Below are 20,230 nucleotides of genomic sequence, written 5' to 3' on the forward strand. Positions count from 1 at the left end.
CCGATTAAATTTCAGAGCAGTTTCGTCGGCGCTTTCGCTTCGACGAACTTGGGGGACGTGTCGCCGAACACCAACGGTCCGAGATGCATCAACACGGGCGAACCTTGCGATAAGGAGTCGAGCAGCTGCGGTGGCGAAAACAAATATTGCATAGCGTTCGGCCCGGGCAAGGATATGTACGAAAGCGCCGAGATTATAGCGACCAAGTTGTTCGACAAAGCGAAGGTAACATCGAACTGAGGTTTAATGTTCTGGGAGTGAAATATATATGGTTGTAAAGTCTGTTCATAGATATAAGAAAGTGACTAACTGATACGAATGAAGGAAACACCCGGACAAGCTGTAACAATGGAATATGGCCGAACAGGTCCGTACTTTGCTTAGAATTAATTATTTGGGGTTTTGTTAGGAAAGATACTAAACAATATTTATTTATTTATGCATGTTTAAATCTTAAATAAAATTACGAATTATTTTTATTACCTACTTAAATTACTTAAACTTATTCGCATAATATATCAGTATGTTCTGATTATTTCTTCTATAAGGTTGTTCGGAAAGTCATTTCGTTTTTTCCCGTCAGAGGACTTAATTACGTTTTTTCGAAACCAACTTCACACTTAAGCCGCATAACCATTGAGAGCTGATATTGCAAGGCTTGTGTGTGAAAAAGTTCTATTAATTCTACGCAGTAGTTTTTGGTTGGTGCCCTTTTAAATGTGGAGAGCAATAAGCAGCATTTTCGTCATATTTTACTTTTTTACTTCAGAAAAGGTAAAAATGCTGTCCAAGCGAGAAAAAAATTGACGGATGTGTATGGAGAAGGCGTGTTAACAGTACGCCAGTGCCAAAACTGGTTTGCAAAATTTCGATCCGGCAATTTTGATGTCGAAGATGCACCACGGTCTGGAAGGCCGGTCGAAGCTGACAAAGATGCGATAAAGGCATTAGTGGATGCAAATCGGCGAATAACCACACGAGAGATCGGTGTCGAATTCGACTGTTTATGGCCATTTGAAAGGCATGGGCTTAACCTCGAAGCTCGATGTGTGGGTGCCCCATGTCCTTACGGAGCGAAATTTGTGTCGTCGCGTTGACGTGTGTGATTCGCTCCTCAAACGTCAAGAAAATGATCCATTTTTGAAGCGGATTATTACTGGGGACGAAAAATGGGTTGTATACAACAATGTTAAACGCAAGAGGTCATGGAGCAGAAAAGATGAACCGGCTCAAAGCGTGTCAAAAGCCAACATTCACCAAAAAAAGGTGATGCTCTCCGTTTGGTGGGATGTCAAAGGAATCGTTTTTTTTGAGCTTTTGCGGGACAATACAACGATTAATTCAGAAGTCTATTGTCATCAACTTTACAAATTGAATGATTCACTTAAAGAGAAGAGGCCCGAATTAATCAACAGGAAGGGTGTAGTGTTCCACCAGGATAACGCGAGACCTCACACAAGTTTGGTCACTCGCCAAAAACTTTTACAGCTTGAATGGGACGTACTGCAACATCCACCATATTCTCCAGATCTGGCGCCTTCCGACTACTATTTGTTCCGGTCCCTGCAAAATTTTTTGGATGGCAAAACCTTTACCTCAAATGAAGATGTCAAAAACCACCTGAACCAGTTTTTTGCCAGCAAGGACCAAAACTTTTATGAGAGGGGAATTATGTTACTGCCGGAAAGATGGCAAAAGGTGTTGGACCAGAATGGCCAATATATAATTTAATAAAATATTTATTCATTATACGAAAACTGTCTTTCATGTTCCCCAAAAAAAACGAAATGACTTTCCGAACAACCCAATATATTATTTGCAATATGGATATACGATTGTTCTGCTTTTTCTATATGTTTAACAGAACTTGCTCAACTTTGTGGAGGGATGTTAAAAACTTCGGTTTCTATAAGTTTGAGGACATTGGAGTTAACACGGGGAAAAACATTGTTACGACGAATGGCAGATTTCAGTTGGTGCCAATCATGTTCAGTGGAAGCCTTAAAACTGTATGCCGTAGATTTTTTGCATAATTATCACAGACATTCCTTTTGTAGGTTCAAACTTTGTAGAACCTCAATTAATTGCTTTTTGGTATAATCTTCGTGGAATGTGGTTATTATACATGTAGTTTTGGATTCTTGCTTTTGTGTCACATGAGGAAGGGGTTTTAGTCAACTGTCTACTGTCCATTACAATGACGCTATTAGGAAGAATGTTTGGAACTAGTTTGTTTTTAAACCAGCTTTCAAATAAATCAGCGGTGGTGTCTTCATGGTAATCCAGGGAAGAATCTTTAATATTTTTCGCAGGCAAAGAAAGTCCATTTGGAATCCAACCATCTTCAGAGCCAGCATGCAAAATGGTTATTCTTTTACCTCTTTTTGATGGCGCGTTTGTTTTACACTTACCAGTTGAGTCAACCCAACCCTTTTCCGGGGTATCATAAGTGTCGAACCAGGTTTCGTCCAAGTAAATAATTGGCCTTTGTTGTTCTCCTAATTTTTTCTAGATATTCCAGTCGCCATTACCGAACTCTAAAAGAGTCCATTAAAACTTGCCTTTTGTCAATTTTTTAACATCTAAAACCCATGTGTTGAATATACTTCCATAAGTTAGTTTATATCTTGATCATTTTCATCTACACTCGAGAAAATGTCAGCATCGCTTCTTTTTTTCCTCGCTGAAATTGGATTATTCACAATTTTCCATACAGTTGATGTTGGAATTTTCGTCAATGTGGCCGTTTCTTCTCTCTCTGACTCTCATTGAACGTGCCGGCACCACGTTCAATGAGAGTCAAATAAACATTATTTATAACTTCCTTAGTCTCAATAGAATAGTGTTTTCTACATTTGTAGTATACCAAACTGGGGGAGAAACGTATCCTTGCGTCACCACCATCTAACGGGTTGATTTGTTGGGGGTGTGGACTGTATTATTGCGGGGCTGGTTTATTTTAAATGATAGCCGTTTAACAACTATATTCTGTCACAACGCGACGACGGTACAAGATAAGGCATTTAACAAATCGGTTTATTCGAGTTAACCACAAACACACAATTTGCGTTAAAATAGAGATTAAACTTCCTCGAAAGAAACCGTTTGAGGGGCTAGTCCAAAGAGGACACCGACTTATAAGGGAATATATTAAGAGTGAAAGGGGCTTAAAGGGGGGTTTAACGATAGCGCGATTCTCACGTAACTATTATCAAGGGCGGTCGCAGTCGACTAACTATTTCCCGCAACGCATGTCTGGAAGACAGGCGCCCTCGAGGCGGTCAGTCACGTCTATGCAGCGTGATCAAGGGAGGCGATAGACGTTGCCACGTCTAACGCAATATCCGCGTTTCGGGGTTCGCGAGGGCATTGGGTTGTTTTATCAACACAAACCAAAGAATATTAAACACAGGTAGGTATAAAATTACTTTCAATTACGGACCACAATTTTACCTGAATTTAAATTCGGAAACTTTAGGTAATAATCTTGTTGCATTGTTAAGGACCACCCTTGGATAATCCCATTCAAAAGCAATTGGTCACTTTCTTATATCTATGAACGGACCATACACATTATTCGGCAGGAGGCAATATGGCCAAATTTTTCTTTTTCCTGTGGATAAGGACCATTAAAGCTTAATTTAATAAAGATAAGGGGAGTACCAAAATATATAAGTATACAGATAGAATATAAAACCCAACAAACGCAAGAATAGTATCACAACTTTTTGAATTTTTCCTAAAATACATTTTTTGAAATGAATTTTAAAAGCCCAAAATAATTTTGTGAACTTAAGTCTAAGGATTTTGATTAACCAAACCTATTTCCTATTTTTTTTCAATACATATGAATGACGTTCTATTTTAAGTTGTTCATGAAAATCACAAGCAAAATATAATTCTTCGTTTGAGGTTGTAAATGAATCGAATGCAGCTATTGCGTAGACAAAATTACAGGAATTTAGATGACCGAGAACCAGTGCATCAAAAAGAGCATTTTTTTTTAACTTCAGTCAAATTTTGTGCTTATATCAGATTTTGAGCAGCTCAATATTTAGCTGTTTCAAAGTATATTAGAGCTTACTGTTCGGATTTAGTGTGAAGTTTTTGTTTGAAGTATTTGTGTGTCACGAGCGCACCTGTAACTGTTGCCCTCGTATCTGCTGTTTACGTAATAAAGATAAGAAGCACGAAATGTTTGAGAAACAGTCTTCGAAAGCTTCAGTGGACATATTTTTCGGAGGTTGATACCCTTCCCCCGGAAGCGTGGCCGCTGTGGTCGCACGAGACTTAGGTTTTAATAGGAACGTTTCCAGTGCCGTCACAGAAACGTTGCTAAATCGCTTTCTCCATCAGGGTTGTCCAATTTTAACCCCAGGAAATTCTTTACATTTTTATACCGGGGGAATAGGGTACATTCTAACCCTAAGTTTTCAGTTTCGGAAGCAAAGTTCACGTTGAATTGTTCCACTAGATTTTGTTTTCGATTTGAGCTCATCAGCAAGCAAATAATTCAACCAAGCCTCCGTTTAAAGGTACTTTTGGCGAACGAATCATCCCACGAGCTTACTGGCCCGGTGGGATTTATCCATCAGTTCGTCTCGATGCGAGATGAATCCGTCACCGTTCAGGATCCGACTAATGGAAGTTCGATCGAGGTGAGCTGGCGACCGCTGTGCCCATTAGTTTGTTTTTTATCTGAAAACTGCTGCGAAATTAATCAGTATTGATTTGATTTGATTTTATTCCTGGTAACTGTTTTCGAAAAGAATCACAGCCACAAAAATTATAGTGATAGCAGTATTACTTTCTTTCTATGAACCAATTGGTTGCAATCACACTCACACCCACTCAGTTTTAGTTAGATATGTTTGGCTGTAGCACTTGTTTAAACTTATGAACAAGACGATCTTTGGAAGTTACCAGGACCTTGGCCGGGACTATCCAAAACTTACCAAAAGCTATCGTTGATACTAGGTCAAAGGATGTTATCCGGCGATGGGTTACAGTTTCGCCGCCGGCACCATCGACGGCCCAGGAGAGTTCGATTTTAAACAGGGAACCACATCGGACAACCCGTTCTGGAATCTCGTCAGGGACTTTATCTTCCCGCCGACCACGGAAGACATCGATTGTCACTACCCTAAACCGATACTCATGGGCACCGGCAGGGTAATTTTCCACACCTGCGAATTCCGCATCCCCGAAAGACGCGGTCTTGGTTTCAGATGAGTTTTCCCTACGAGTGGCAACCGCACGTAGTAGCCACCCAGATAATCAGAGTGGGTGACTTCGCCCTGGTGGCGGTACCGGGAGAGTTCACGACGATGTCGGGTAGACGGCTGAGGAAAGCCGTCAAGGAGGTGCTGGTCGACAACGGAGCACCGGATAGTACCGAAGTCGTTCTCGCCGGCCTCAGCAACACCTACACCAGCTACATAGCGACCTTCGAAGAGTACCAGGTGATAAAAGCCTCGGTTTTAGAAACGACACGAAGTACCAGTCGTAGTACTTTTTACAAAACTTCTGGATTCCTCCTTCAACCAAAAATCTCTTAACATCTTCGATCCGTCAAAGACAAAATTCTATTTGATATGCGGCAAAGACTACATTGGAGAGGCCGGATGCAAATATGAACTAAGCTCAAAGAACATGAAAGAGTCTTAAGACTAAGACAAACAAACTCATCAACATAAAGCTATAGAGTCTATAGAAATCTATAAACAAAAGAACAATCTTAACCGCGACTCAGGTCTCTACTTGTCACTAATATTAGCTCTGCCCCCTCAAACAATATATAAGCAGGTACAGAGCCAGTTTCATTCCAGCTCTGAAGAAGCCAACAGGATGATTGGCGAAACGTTAGCCAGTTCGAATCAACAAAAAAAAAATAATCGCCTATTAACACTCAATTTTAATATACAGCGTTAAGTAAAACTTTAAATATTTTAAGATGACGATTACGCACCTTTGCAAACATCTTGGAAAAAAAATCAGGTTTTTCAGGGTGTTCTTTTGACCACTTCTGTATTTTTTTTCTCGAACGTTTTGGGAATTTTCAATTCATTAGTTGGGATCCGTGAACGCTTCAGTACTTCGACGTCAGCTTAACATATAAATACTACCGGTTTCATTACATGTAAGCCGTAAAACACTCCATACGGTTTCGCGGTTTCGGCATAATTAAAATCGAAAAACAAAAAAATACACCAGCCTTTTAGCCGACAATCGGAAACGAACAAAAGGCCCTGGAGCCTGATTCGAAACGTTCACGTGAAAATTAAAAGCGCCTCACAGGGCTTTTAATTAAGTGTCATAGCTAATCGAAGGGCCATTGAACTGTTTCCAAATAAACACTCGGTGCTCGTTGATTTTTGAAGTTTCGAAATACTATTACAACAAACTTAATAATAATTGCTAAGAAGAAAGAAAACTTGTAGAAAAACCGCTCTCGGTAGGTATCAAATGGCGCCAGATTTCAAATCTATCCGGAAAACTTTGACGATAAGTGGAGACAGCAGAATAAGTGCAAGAATTGTATCATTTAATATCAAAAACTTTTCGGTCCAGGTCCAGGAACATCACAGTAAATAAAGTTTCCAAAATAATAAAGTAAACCATTTATTTATTGGTACTTTGTTTATTTTAAACCCAACAGCATAGAAAGTGCTTTGTAACCAGGATCGTTCTGAATACCAAGCGCTCAGTTTTCTAAATAATCACCGCTAAAAGAGTTTTGCGCAAATCCGACAACTTCTAAAAATCGCAAAGGAACACGCACGACAAGCTGCGAAACAGCGGGTTGGAGCAAGTGACCTATGACATATATAAAGTGAGGAAAATGACAACAATGTCATAGAGTAGAGTAGTTGACATTTCACACACATTTTATTCAAAGGGCTCTGGGTGAACTTTAACTTATAATAAAACTTTTTTTTTCTAGAAAAATAATTATCAGCACATTTAAAATTTATACAAGTTACTAAAGCGGTTTACATGGTTTCTTAAGCCGGCTACACACAATTCGGCAGGCCTGTCACTTCGAAATGAACAGTTCGCCTGAAGACCGATCGCGCGATGGACTGACCACGTTCAGGCGAATATGAAATATCGAATCTCAATCATCATGGGGACTCTACTGACGACGACGCGTTAGCACTTCTCGACATAGTTGCTTTAGGTAAAAAGAAAATATACACGTTCAGGCGACTGGTCTTCAGGCGGACTGTTCAGTTCGAACTGACAGGCCTGCCGGATCGTGTGTAGTCGGCTTTAGAGATCCTAAGTTGAATACGGATCATTTTAAAATTAAAGCAGGTTGTATACGCAGTTTTGGAAGTTAGTTCGTTCCGGAACAAGGTATATGAATGCAATGTACTTTGTGTGTGTTGTTGGTTTATGTTTTTGACAAATAGTTTGTTCAGTGTTGTTCGCAATTTACGGATATATCAGAGTATTCAACATGAAAGGAAATCAACAGTTTTTGATGTAATCAGATTACTCTTTTAATCTGCCTAACACATTTTAACAAATATGTTCGTAATTTACCTTTGCAACTACGAACAACGCGATTTATGGGTAAAGTCTGTTCATAGATATAAGAAAGTGACTAACTGATACGAATTAAGGAAAGACAAGGGCAAGCTGTAAGAATGAACGAATGACGAAACAGGTCCGTACTTTGCCTAGAATTTAATTATTTGGGGTTTTTATTAGGAAAGTTTTATTTATTTATATTTTAGAAATATTTATTTATTTATGTATGTATTAATGTTTAAATCTAAAATAAAATTACAAGTTATTTTTATTACCTACTTAAATTACTTAAAATTATTCACATAATATATCAGTAGCATCGCCTGTTCTAATTATTATTTGTTCTATATTATTTGCAATATGGATATACGATTGTTCTGCTTTTTCTATATGTTTTACAGAATTTGCCCAACCTTGTGGAGGGATATTAAAAACTTCGGTTTCTATAAGTTTGAGGACATTGGGGTTAACACGGGGAATAACATTGTTAGGACGAATGGCAGATTTCAGTTGGTGTCAAACATGTTCAACGGGATTAAATATACAGTGGTAAGGTGGAAGCCTTAAAACTGTATGCCCTAGATTTTTTGCATAATTATCACAGTCGTAATCCTTTTGTAGGTTCAAGGTTTGTAGAACCTCAATTAATTGCTTTTTGGTATAATCTTCGTGAAAATAAATGTCGTTATTATACATGTAATTTTGGATTGTTGCTTTTGTGTCACATGAGGAAGGGGTTGTCCATTACAATTACGCTATTAGGAGGAATGTTTGGAACTAGTTTATTTTTAAACCAACTTTCAAATAAATCAGCGGTGGCGTCTTCATGGTAATCCGGAGAAGCATCTTTAATATTTTTGGCAGACAGAAGTCCATTTGCAATTTGTAATAATCTTGTTGCATCGTATGTTAATGGCCACCCTTGGATAATCCCATTCAAAAGCAATTGGTCACTGTCTAATATCTATGAACAGACCATACTTGGCCTGTTGCAATATTCAATTGACTGTTAATTTTATATGGAGTGTTTCTAACTTTGCCGCTTGAATTAATATTGATCATATTTAACAAACTACACGCCACAAAAACTCGAATAGGCACGAACAAATGCTTTATCGTCGAAGGCATCAAATTATTGTTGTCGCAGCTTCAACGGTACGAGGCTGCAGCGACGATTTTCGGACCTCACACGCTCAGCATCTACATCAAAGTGTACTCGACTCTCGCGGAGGCCCTGATGAAGGTAGCGCGGTTATTAGCCGCAACGTTGCCGTTAATAAGTGACAAAACTCTTCGGTTTAGGGAACCCAGGTAGAGGAGGGGCCCCCGCCACCGGACGTGACCGGCCAAACTCTGTCACTGATTACACCGGTGATATTCGACAGCGCCGGGTTTACCCACAACTTTGGCGACGTTCTCCAGCAACCGCCCGAATCGGCTAAAATAGGAGACGTCGTATCCGCGATATTCGTAAGTACACTTGAGCCCTTCGGTTTCAAACTTTCGTGACGCCCAGTTCCTCGAGATTTCCAATGATCGCCGACAAGAGTTGATTTTCCTCTTTAACGTTGTTGGTTGCGATAAAAATTTTTCTTTGCTATTGGTTTAAATTTCACATTTCAGAGTGTTATTGAAATGACAACATAGAATGGGACAAGGAAACGTGGACCTCAACCCGGTGTTGTTTCGTTACCTTATCTCGCCACCGGGATCTCACTTTCAGATTAACAATCGCGATACCCATCAAACAACAAATATTTATTGAACTGAGGTTTCTTTTCCTTGATGAAAATCCATTTATCAAAATAAATAAGACACAAAAAATTCAGATTTTCACGAAGTTATATATTTTTACATAACAATTGTTTCGACAACACCGTGTCTTTATCAAATGTTCACCAAACACTAAACAAATCAAACAAACAAACAATAATAAAGACACGGTGTTGTCGAAACCATTGTTATGTAAAAATATATAATTTCGTGGTAAATTCAATATCAAAAAACTATAAAATAAGAGCTCAGAATACTCTGAATAACAAGGATAAGAAAAGTAAATAAATAGTATATATCGACCTCCATTCTCCAGTTCTCTGTTTAAAAATATAAAATATTATTATAAAATATAAAATTTAATTGAATTAAAAGTTTATTGCGTAGCTCAATTTAAAATTGTGAACTGTGACTTTGTGTAGAGCATTTTAATGTTAAATGGGAAATTCTTCTCGTCCTAGCATACCGCTTAATCAGTTTTTTTTTATCTTTCGACATATTACGCTAATGGTGGCTGAATTTTGGTAACACATAGCACACATATCTTATTAACCTTTCTAGACCACTTTAAATTATCTTTAAAAACGGGAACTTTTCCGACTTACTGGAAATCAAGCTTCATTACGCCTATCCTAAAATCCTGCGATGAATCGCAAGTAAACAATTATAGGCCCAGTTGTATTCCTAAAGTGTTGGAAAGTTTAGTCTGCTACGATTTATTTGCTTGGCTGAAAGGTTACTTTATCGACCAACAATTTGGATTTCTCCCCCATCGCTCCACTGAGCCAAAGATACTTACATTTACGGATTTTCTGCTGGAATCATACGAAGAGGAGTTTCACGTTCATGCCATTTACACAGACATTTCAAAAGCATTTGAGAGAGTAAATCTTAACATCGTACCTTACTGAAAAAGTGCAGATTGTGCTCGTCTATAGCTCCCAATCCACCGAAATTAAAGTGCCTTCTGGTGTTCCACAAGGATCACGCCTGAGGCCCCTACTATTCAATGTCTATGTGAATGTTATGGGCTCATGTTTTCATCCTGCATTTTTCCTATTATTTGCTGACGACCTGAAATTTTATATGAGAGTCCAAAATGCTGATGACTGCATAAAACTCGATTATACTTATAACACTTATGACCCTTTGGTCACCGTTATAGCAGGCCTCCGTAATAAGGGATCTTGGAGTGTTACTTGATATTAAATTACCTGACACACACCATGTTTCATCTATTGTTTCTAAATCACTTCAGAAGTTGGGCTTTATTAAGCGTTGTCCAGTGGACATCCAGAGTATTGCTCCCTCATGCGTCCACAGCTGGATTATTGTTCCTGTGCGTGGTCACCTTAGTATAACGTCCACATACAGGCCATAGAAAGAGTGCTGCATAGGTTCCTGCGGTATATAGCATTTAACGTGCACCAAGGACTTGAGGACGTCGATTACTCGGAATTGGAAATCTCTCTCCAACTTACAATTGGTCGCGTGCACAGCGATCTCGCCACTTTTTATAATCTGTTGCACTCAAGTTCTCGTGAACTTGAGCTGTCATGTAAGATCGGGCTCATCATTCTGTTTTATTTTATTTTGTTTTTTACTAATTTGTATATATAAAGCTTGTTTTACATTGGGCGGTTGGTCCGTTGATAAATAAATAAATAACACTTATTATAAAACAAATTTTTTTTTGGGGTTTGATATTTAGTGTCAAAAATTAATCGGTAGTATTTTTAAAGTAGGCTATGACGACACAAATATGTCAGACTGCGGGTCATATACGAGACACCCGGTAAACACGAGGCGCTTTGGTATTATAATTCCCTTCTTTTTCAGGTATCGGGGCATCCCAGAAACGATGTGATGCACGGGAAGACATTTTTAACCGTAGAACAGCAAACCGCCAATAATAGTTGGAAAGTAATTGCAAATGACGCGAGCTGGGAAACCAGGTAATGTCCGGCCCGCTAGCACTAATTCGGACAAGCACGTTTCTGTGGCGCCTCGCTAGCTGCGAGTTGCCTTCTGTCCCGTTTTTGTTGGGGAGTTTCTGACCGCGGACATTTCCATTCGTCCGTTACATTTAAATGGACGCGGCTTTTATACGCCTCTTTTTGTGCCTGTACGAAAACCGAGCAATCCAATTTTCGATATAACGGGAGGGATAATGGTTCGCTATTTGTACATACGTACGAAAAATCGATGAAATCGATTCTTTTCCAAAGTATTCGCGCCCCTCACTTAACTCGAGATCTCGGTAACGGTAAGTCCTAGAAGACCGCCATCGGTACAGAGATTATCAGCGTCGAAAAAAAATTTTTTTTTGTCTGTCCGTTTTCCGTTCTCTGTTCCCGGGTTTCTCGACGATAACTTCCGAACGGTTTATGCTACACACTCCGGAATTACGTACAAGGTGCGTCGATTATAGGTAAAAATATCCGAAAGACCCTGGAAGTTGAGAGTTTCAGGTTTCCACACAGGGTGCGCGAGATATTTGAAAAAATATCGGTATTATTTGCATAAATTTTCGTTTTCACCAAAGCGTGCCGTGGCTTTGAATTTCGACGTGATGTGAAGACACTTTATACAGGGTGCAAGTTTCATAGTGGTCCGATAAAAAAAACAATTCGTCTCTGTAGAACAACAAAAAGCGCCACGAACTTGCCCCGCCCACCGACGATTTTTCGAAAGCAATCTTGTTATATATCGGAAAACTCATTTTCTGCAGACGGGCATCCGTTTTTCCGACTTAAGCCGCTTAAAAGTTATTAATCGAAAGTCCAAGGTTATTTTACGAGCGCCTGGCGAATGCGATAACATCTATTGGGTTGTTCGGAAAGTCATTTCGTTTTTTTTGGGGAACATGAAAGACAGTTTTCGTATAATGAATAAATATTTTGTTAAATTATATATCGGCCATTCTGGTCCAACACCTTTTGCCATCTTTCTGGCAGTAACATAATTCCCCTCTCATAAAAGTTTTGGTCCTTGCTGGCAAAAAACTGGTTCAGGTGGTTTTTGACATCTTCATTTGAGGTAAAGGTTTTGCCATCCAAAAAATTTTGCAGGGACCGGAACAAATAGTAGTCGGAAGGCGCCAGATCTGGAGAATATGTTGGATGTTGCAGTACGTCCCATTCAAGCTGTAAAAGTTTTTGGCGAGTGACCAAACTTGTGTGAGGTCTCGCGTTATCCTGGTGGAACACTACACCCTTCCTGTCGATTAATTCGGGCCTCTTCTCTTTAAGTGAATCATTCAATTTGTCCAGTTGATGACAATAGACTTCCGAATTAATCGTTGAATTGTCCGGCAACAGCTCAAAAAAAAAACGATTCCTTTGACATCCCACCAAACGGAGAGCATCACCTTTTTTTGGTGAATGTTGGCTTTTGACACGCTTTGAGTCGGTTCATCTTTTCCGCTCCATGACCTCTTGCGTTTAACATTGTTGTATACAACCCATTTTTCGTCCCCAGTAATAATCCGCTTCAAAAACGGATCATTTTCTTGACGTTTGAGGAGCGAATCACACACGTCAACGCGACGACACAAATTTCGCTCCGTAAGGACATGGGGCACCCACACATCGAGCTTCGAGGTTAAGCCCATGCCTTTCAAATGGCCATAAACAGTCGAATTCGACAAATTTAATCTCTCACCGATCTCTCGTGTGGTTATTCGCCGATTTGCATCAACTAATGCCTTTATCGCATCTTTGTCAGCTTCGACCGGCCTTCCAGACCGTGGTGCATCTTCGACATCAAAATTGCCGGATCGAAATTTTGCAAACCAGTTCTGGCACTGGCGTACTGTTAACACGCCTTCTCCATACACATCCGTCAATTTTTTTCTCGCTTGGACAGCATTTTTACCTTTTCTGAAGTAAAAAAGTAAAATATGACGAAAATGCTGCTTATTGCTCTCCATATTTAAAAGGGCACCAACCAAAAACTACTGCGTAGAATTAATTGAACTTTTTCACACACAAGCCTTGCAATTTCAGCTCTCAAGACATATAATGGTTATGCGGCTTAAGTGTGAAGTTGGTTTCGAAAAAACGTAATTAAGTCCTCTGACGGGAAAAAACGAAACGACTTTCCGAACAACCTTATAATTAGGAGAGAAGCTACGCGCTCTAACAGTTTGCAAGAATTTGTCAACAGCGCAACTACTACAGGTGACGCTTTGACGCGTCGAAGACGAAATTTACACCAAATCGTTGAATGCTACTCGGATTTCCCGCGTTGCCAGTAAAACGCGCAAGTTCCGTCCTCGCCAACTAATAACGTACCAGCTTGTCGTCTTCATTTTCCCTCATTTTTTTTATTTTTAGATTTATTTGGACCAGAACCGGCAGTGTTACGGGGACCAGCACGGCGGAAATTCGCTGGGAAATCCGGGACCACGTGCAGCCGGGCGTATACAGGATCGGCCATTTTGGAAACTACAAGTCGCTGTGGGGCGGCATCGGGTCCTACAATGGAACCAGCAACAGTTTCGTGGTCGAGGCCTAGTGTGATTTTTGCAGCTTATAACACGACTGACATACACTTGCCAAAATAGCCAAAAAAATTCTAAAAACTTAATATAGTAAATAAATAAAAGTTCATTTTCTCGTTTTTTTTTTTTAACCATATACCCGTCCCGGTAAGGACCACGCGGTACCCTGTTAGGGAAACGAATGGGCCTACAAATTTGAAAAAAAAATACTCGGGTGGACCAAGAAAGGGATGCAGTAAATTACGCAATTGCTATTTTTGTTTAATGCTGTCTTTCCATCTCTGCAAATAGTGATGGGGCTCTCAGAAATTTTCCTAAAATAAATGCATTACAAATAATAACCGCACCTGAAAAAAGGAAATTGGTGCATCCGACGGCATTGATTTTACCATTACCATCAGCAACATTTACAAAATTACATCCGGAATTTAATTTTCTAAACATCTGGCGCGGCCGGATCACGTTACAACGTACAACGTCGAATCAGCTAAGAGGGACGTATAATTCGTTCTCTGTGGAGTTGCAAGCTCGCTGACATGTCTATTGTAAACGTTTTGTACCCCATGGATGCTTTTAACGTCGATATTTCACATTTCACAACAGTTAAACGTTGGACTAATTTAATTCATTAGATAGGCTCGATAATATATCTGCGTATAAAAATTTTTGTATCTCGGTAACGGTAGGTCCAATGGGATCGCCGTTGGTACAGAAATGATCACTGTCGAAAAAAAAACTAATCGGTTCAAACAGTGTCATTGGGGCGCGTCAAGAGCTACAATTTTCGTATTTGCGGTTTTCGGCTATCACTCACGAGATATTCGAGAATCACTATTCCTTGGGTTCAGTCAAGACGCGATGACGTCATTGGCGCACTGCACGGTTTCAGAAAAAAACTTATTTTCTCGAAAACCGTTAACTATTTTGAAAAAATTCTTGCCCGAGGAAAACCCCATTTTCGGAATTATGTACAGGGTGTGTCGGTTTTCGTGGATAAAAAACTATAAAACGTGGGATCGCCGTTCGTACAGGAATGATCACTGTCGGAAAAAAAATTTTTTTGTGTGTTTGTCCGTTCTCCGTTCTCGTCTTTTGGTTTTTCCTGAATAACTTTCGAACCGTTGGAGCAGCAAAATTGAAATTGGCCTCCTTCTTAACCCTCCACGAGTTACATAAGCGCGATTTTCCACTGTTTTTTGAACGTTGCTATGAAACACGATAAGTGCTACAGGGTACGTCGTTTGTGGGCAAAAAATTCAAATAGATTCTAGAAATTTCCGCTTTTGTGGGTGAATTCTTGGCGATAAATGAAAAACTTTTAAAGATGTGATAATTTGATATGAACAGTATCGTAAACAAGTTTCGACAACGTTATTATTTGTGCAAATGACATGCTGAACACCTTGGTCTTTTATTGGTTAGTTTTGAATCGACAGGGGCGCTCGGGCAGAATGTTTAGTAGTTAATGATCGCAATTGAGGAAGGAATGGGCTTTCTTCATCTTGTTGACGCGATTAAACCAACGTGTAGAGTGTAGAGTCATAAACCCACTTAGGGGTATTATCGGTAAGTCACTAGGCAGTTTTTATTAAAATATACCTCAGGTTTTAGAATCCTTTAGTTAGAAGTGTTTGACCTGTGCTGCCACCTGTAGACCAGTGGTGAAACTTTTTTGTTAGGAATCTGTAATTCTGATATATCACCAGCGAATGGTGAAGTTATGTATTGCTTCTACTCTTCAGAAACGGTGTTTGAAAAATAAAATGTTCGAAATAATAGCGATATTTTTTTTTTAATAATCTGGAATAGAAAAAAATTGTAATAATCCCTATTAAACTAACTATGGGAGGATTGAAAAATATCTATAGACTCCCGCAGATGCTGTTTAAATTGTTAACGATTTATTTGCATTTTGAGGTATCACCTTTTATCGCTGGCTTAGGGAAAAACGATTCCAATTTGCAGCCGAGCTTGAGCTTAAAAATGATTCCGTTTTTTTCCCACTATTCGATATATTTTCCAGGTTGATCTGGTTTGTTATATTTATATTGGCTCGTGCTATTTTGAGCCATCCAATGGAGCAAAATAAATCAAATGTAAGCTATTTTTCGCATAGCTGAATAACATACATTAAGCCTTTGCGGAAATATTATTTGGAATCTGTTGCACTCGCTTTTCAACACAAATAAAATATAAATCTTCTTTAGTTATTATTTTTACATTTTGCCGCACGTTCCCAATTAAACGTGGCCTCATATGAACTCCGTTAATTTGTGGGGCGGTATGTCTTTCCAATTCTTAAACTCCAGGATATCGGGAACTTTCCGTGGGGAATATACTGGAATATGTATCGATCTTTGAAAGTTCCCGTCAGATGCCAACCCCAGCACCCGACACTACTTTTGATTGGCAGGTCTACTTCTTATGACAGGATCGACGTAGTCGCATTAGGCGTTACGTTTCATAGCAGCATCAGAATGCTACGATTCATTATATTATTCACTTATAATTATTTCGTCTAGAGGATGTGCGGCTGGTGTAATAAAAATCTGATCTTCTCTTAAAGCATTTCTTTCAAAGTTTTGCGCAGTGTATTATGGGGCACCCTGTTGTCATGCAAACTTCATTGTTTTCGTACATTTAATTCCGTCAAAAATAGAACTTTCGTAAGAAATATAAAGAGATATCTTTTACTGGAACAAATTTCTTCAAAATATCCAAAGTCACCCTGATGGACTTTTTTTTGGAAAGATAAAATGACAGAACAGAATGAAAGAACGCTCTTTAATGAACAAAAGTGTTTATTATCAAGTAACACCCTGTATAATTTCCAATTTATTCTAATAATATCATCCGGGCAAACGGAATAAATAGCAGAGGAACTTTAGGAACGCGCGCTCTCGCAGGAAAAGTTTCCTGCTGGATCGCGCCGATGGTGTGGCCCTCAGTTTCGCGATCTCTTCGTTGTGCCACGCAGGCGGGCGACTCCTCGCAAACGCACGTTCCGAAATGAACATTGCCCGTAGACGAAGAGGTTGAAAGCATGAACGAAAGCAAATACACGTGCGAGGAAGAGTTTTACGGACCGAAGAGGGACGAATTGTACGTGGTGATTCCGATCACTGTGATATACGTTGTGATTTTCGTTACCGGGACCGTGGGCAACGTAACCACGTGCGTCGTGATATCGAGGAACAAAAGTCTGCACACCGCCACCAATTATTATCTGTTCAGCTTGGCGGTGTCCGATTTGGTGCTTTTGGTCGCAGGACTGCCGCAGGAGATTTACCTTATATGGAACAGGTACAAAAGTCCCGAAGTTTTTGCGATGGCAGAACGCAATTTTTACTATAATTTCTGTTTATGAAGCTGTTATTAGTACTCATTCATCTCTTTATTAGCTTTTCAAAAGTATAGTAAGTTATTCACGAAAAAGTTTTACTTTTACAAAGGCCTGATTATTTTTTAAAAGCATCAAAATGTGATATAACAGTACTTAGCATTTTTTGGCGTTTTCAGAGGTATTTAGCAAATAAATGTTGCATTTTTGTTTCATCTCATTGCCTATGGTATTCATAAAGCTCAAATAATCCCACTTTGTTTCGTTTTGCTACTATTTCTTAAAATTGTTAAAATTTGGATACTACCCACAGGTGTTTCTTCAGGTTATCTTTACAATTAATTTAAATTAATTTTTTGCCATTGTACCCAAGAAACAAAATTATATAAAATTAAGTTATATTCTAATTTAATTTTTACTATTTGTGCTATCGTTCATAGTACATAACTAGTTGTTGCACTCGTTATTTCCAAATATGCCGTAGTTTTAACTCTAATAGAATTTTTCTCAATGTTAAGTCGTAATAAAGTCAATGTGATCAATGTATTTAGACACACCATCCAATAAACTGACTTTGTGGCAAAATCAGAACAAATTCACAACTTATTAGATTATCTATGTTATTGGGTTGTTCGGAAAGTCATTTCGTTTTTTTTTGGGGAATATGAAAGACAGTTTTCGTATAATGAATAAATATTTTATTAAATTATATATTGGCCATTCTGGTCCAACACCTTTTGCCATCTTTCTGGCAGTAACATAATTCCCCTCTCATAAAAGTTTTGGTCCTTGCTGGCAAAAAACTGGTTCAGGTGGTTTTTGACATCTTCATTTGAGGTAAAGGTTTTGCCATCCAAAAAATTTTGCAGGGACCGGAACAAATAGTAGTCGGAAGGCGCCAGATCTGGAGAATATGGTGGATGTTGCAGTACGTCCCATTCAAGCTGTAAAGGTGGAACACTACACCCTTCTTGTTGATTAATTCGGGCCTCTTCTCTTTAAGTGAATCATTCAATTTGTCCAGTTGATGACAATAGACTTCTGAATTAATCGTTGTATTGTCCGGCAAAAGCTCAAAAAAAACGATTCCTTTGACATCCCACCAAACGGAGAGCATCACCTTTTTTGGTGAATGTTGGCTTTTGACACGCTTTGACCCGGTTCATCTTTTCTGCTCCATGACCTCTTGCGTTTAACATTGTTGTATACAACCCATTTTTCGTCCCCAGTAATAATCCGCTTCAAAAATGGATCATTTTCTTGACGTTTGAGGAGCGAATCACACACGTCAACGCGACGACACAAATTTCGCTCCGTAAGGACATGGGGCACCCACACATCGAGCTTCGAGGTTAAGCCCATGCCTTTCAAATGGCCATAAACAGTCGAATTCGACAAATTTAATCTCTCACCGATCTCTCGTGTGGTTATTCGCCGATTTGCATCAACTAATGCCTTTATCGCATCTTTGTCAGCTTCGACCGGCCTTCCAGACCGTGGTGCATCTTCGACATCAAAATTGCCGGATCGAAATTTTGCAAACCAGTTCTGGCACTGGCGTACTGTTAACACGCCTTCTCCATACACATCCGTCAATTTTTTTCTCGCTTGGACAGCATTTTTACCTTTTCTGAAGTAAAAAAGTAAAATATGACGAAAATACTGCTTATTGCTCTCCATATTTAAAAGGGCACCAACCAAAAACTAATGCGTAGAATTAATTGAACTTTTTCACACACAAGCCTTGCAATATCAGCTCTCAAGACATATAATGGTTATGCGGCTTAAGTGTGAAGTTGGTTTCGAAAAAACGTAATTAAGTCCTCTGACGGGAGAAAACGAAATGACTTTCCGAACAACCTTATATTTCTAAATACCATAGGTAACATTTATTTAGATAACTTTATAATTAGCCATAGGATGCCTTCAACCGTCAGATAATTAAAAAGTACATTTTGCAGCCACTTAAATTAGAATACATTTTTAGTCACCCTGTATGAGATGAGAATCGATTACATTTTACACTTTATAGACTTTGCTTACATGCGTTCAATTATTCTTATGTAGTTGAACAATTGAAATTGGGTTACACTTCGACAACATTCAAGTTATTTAAAAAACCTCAAAAACCCAATTTGCTGCGCTTTTGGGTAATCTGATAGTAATTTTAAAAAGTTGCCATAAAGGACTTTACTTTACTTTACTCACCAGTACTGGCCGTGCACGAAAAATTAAATTCTTCAGATGATCTCATAAAAAAAGTCCAGCGCAGATAGATCCTAAGAAACCATTAAACAGGTCGCTGCCTTTTTAACGAGCAACATCTTTTGAAAATTGAAGTGAGGAGGCTTTTACTTGATGAAATTCCATTTATCAAGATAAAAAAACACAAAGGAACTTCTCAAATGTCACTAGTAAAAACTATCAAAAACAAAGCTATCAATCTCCCAGAATATATTTCAAAAACCAACAATTTTCTTAAACCAGAACTTTTCCAATGTATCAAACACGATCCTAGCGAGTTATATCAAAGACAAGTCAAGGAAGTAATTACTAACTCCACACTGTGACAAAGACAAATATTTTTTAGCAATTATGAATCCACAACCGCCGAAATTATATTCTTTAGTTAAATTACATAAACAAGATTTGCCCATTATATCAGTCGTGTCTTATGTAACAGCTAAAGCAGTTAAACTCTCTACAAAATTAGTAAACATTTTAAAGTTCCACACAGATTTTAAACCAAAATTTGCAATAAATAATTCTTTTGAATTAATCAACAAAATTAAAGATATCAAAATCCCTTCTAACGCAACTCCATTGTCTTTTGATGTACAAAACTTATTTCCCAGTATTCCACCCATGGATGTGATAGATTTGATAGATTTCACCATAACTGGGAAGCAGGTTAACCTCTCAACAGAAAATTACAACAAAGAACTTAATATCATTAAACAAATTGCACTGAACAACGGCGACAATGCGTCCATTATAGATAAAATTATAAATAAAAAACAAAAAATTAAATTTATAGGAAGCCATGGAGATTAACAAAATGAGACATTCAAATGTAT

At 38.7% G+C, this 20,230-nt stretch overlaps 2 protein-coding genes across 5 annotated transcripts in view; both read left to right on the forward strand.

The window, feature by feature from the left end:
- Positions 1-13,900, forward strand: part of LOC132702040 (neutral ceramidase) — a 46,173-nt gene extending 32,273 nt beyond the window's left edge. For all 4 annotated transcript variants that reach the window (XM_060670440.1, XM_060670441.1, XM_060670439.1 and 1 more), the window contains exons 7-14: positions 16-225; positions 4,536-4,658; positions 4,978-5,172; positions 5,229-5,462; positions 8,684-8,779; positions 8,839-9,006; positions 11,149-11,264; positions 13,647-13,900. In XM_060670440.1, coding sequence (XP_060526423.1) covers positions 16-225; positions 4,536-4,658; positions 4,978-5,172; positions 5,229-5,462; positions 8,684-8,779; positions 8,839-9,006; positions 11,149-11,264; positions 13,647-13,827 — 1,323 coding nt within the window. In that variant the 3' untranslated portion in view covers positions 13,828-13,900. The remainder of the gene's footprint in view (positions 1-15; positions 226-4,535; positions 4,659-4,977; positions 5,173-5,228; positions 5,463-8,683; positions 8,780-8,838; positions 9,007-11,148; positions 11,265-13,646) is intronic.
- Positions 13,901-16,856: 2,956 nt separating this feature from the next.
- LOC132702636 (pyrokinin-1 receptor-like) overlaps positions 16,857-20,230 on the forward strand; it is a 28,167-nt gene continuing 24,793 nt past the window's right edge. The window contains exon 1 of the mRNA XM_060671404.1: positions 16,857-17,116. Coding sequence (XP_060527387.1) covers positions 16,857-17,116 — 260 coding nt within the window. The remainder of the gene's footprint in view (positions 17,117-20,230) is intronic.

This window comes from Cylas formicarius, unplaced genomic scaffold (assembly GCF_029955315.1).
Source record: "Cylas formicarius isolate icCylForm1 unplaced genomic scaffold, icCylForm1.1 PGA_scaffold_5__7_contigs__length_24384050, whole genome shotgun sequence".
In the NCBI taxonomy this organism is placed as follows: domain Eukaryota; kingdom Metazoa; phylum Arthropoda; class Insecta; order Coleoptera; family Brentidae; genus Cylas; species Cylas formicarius.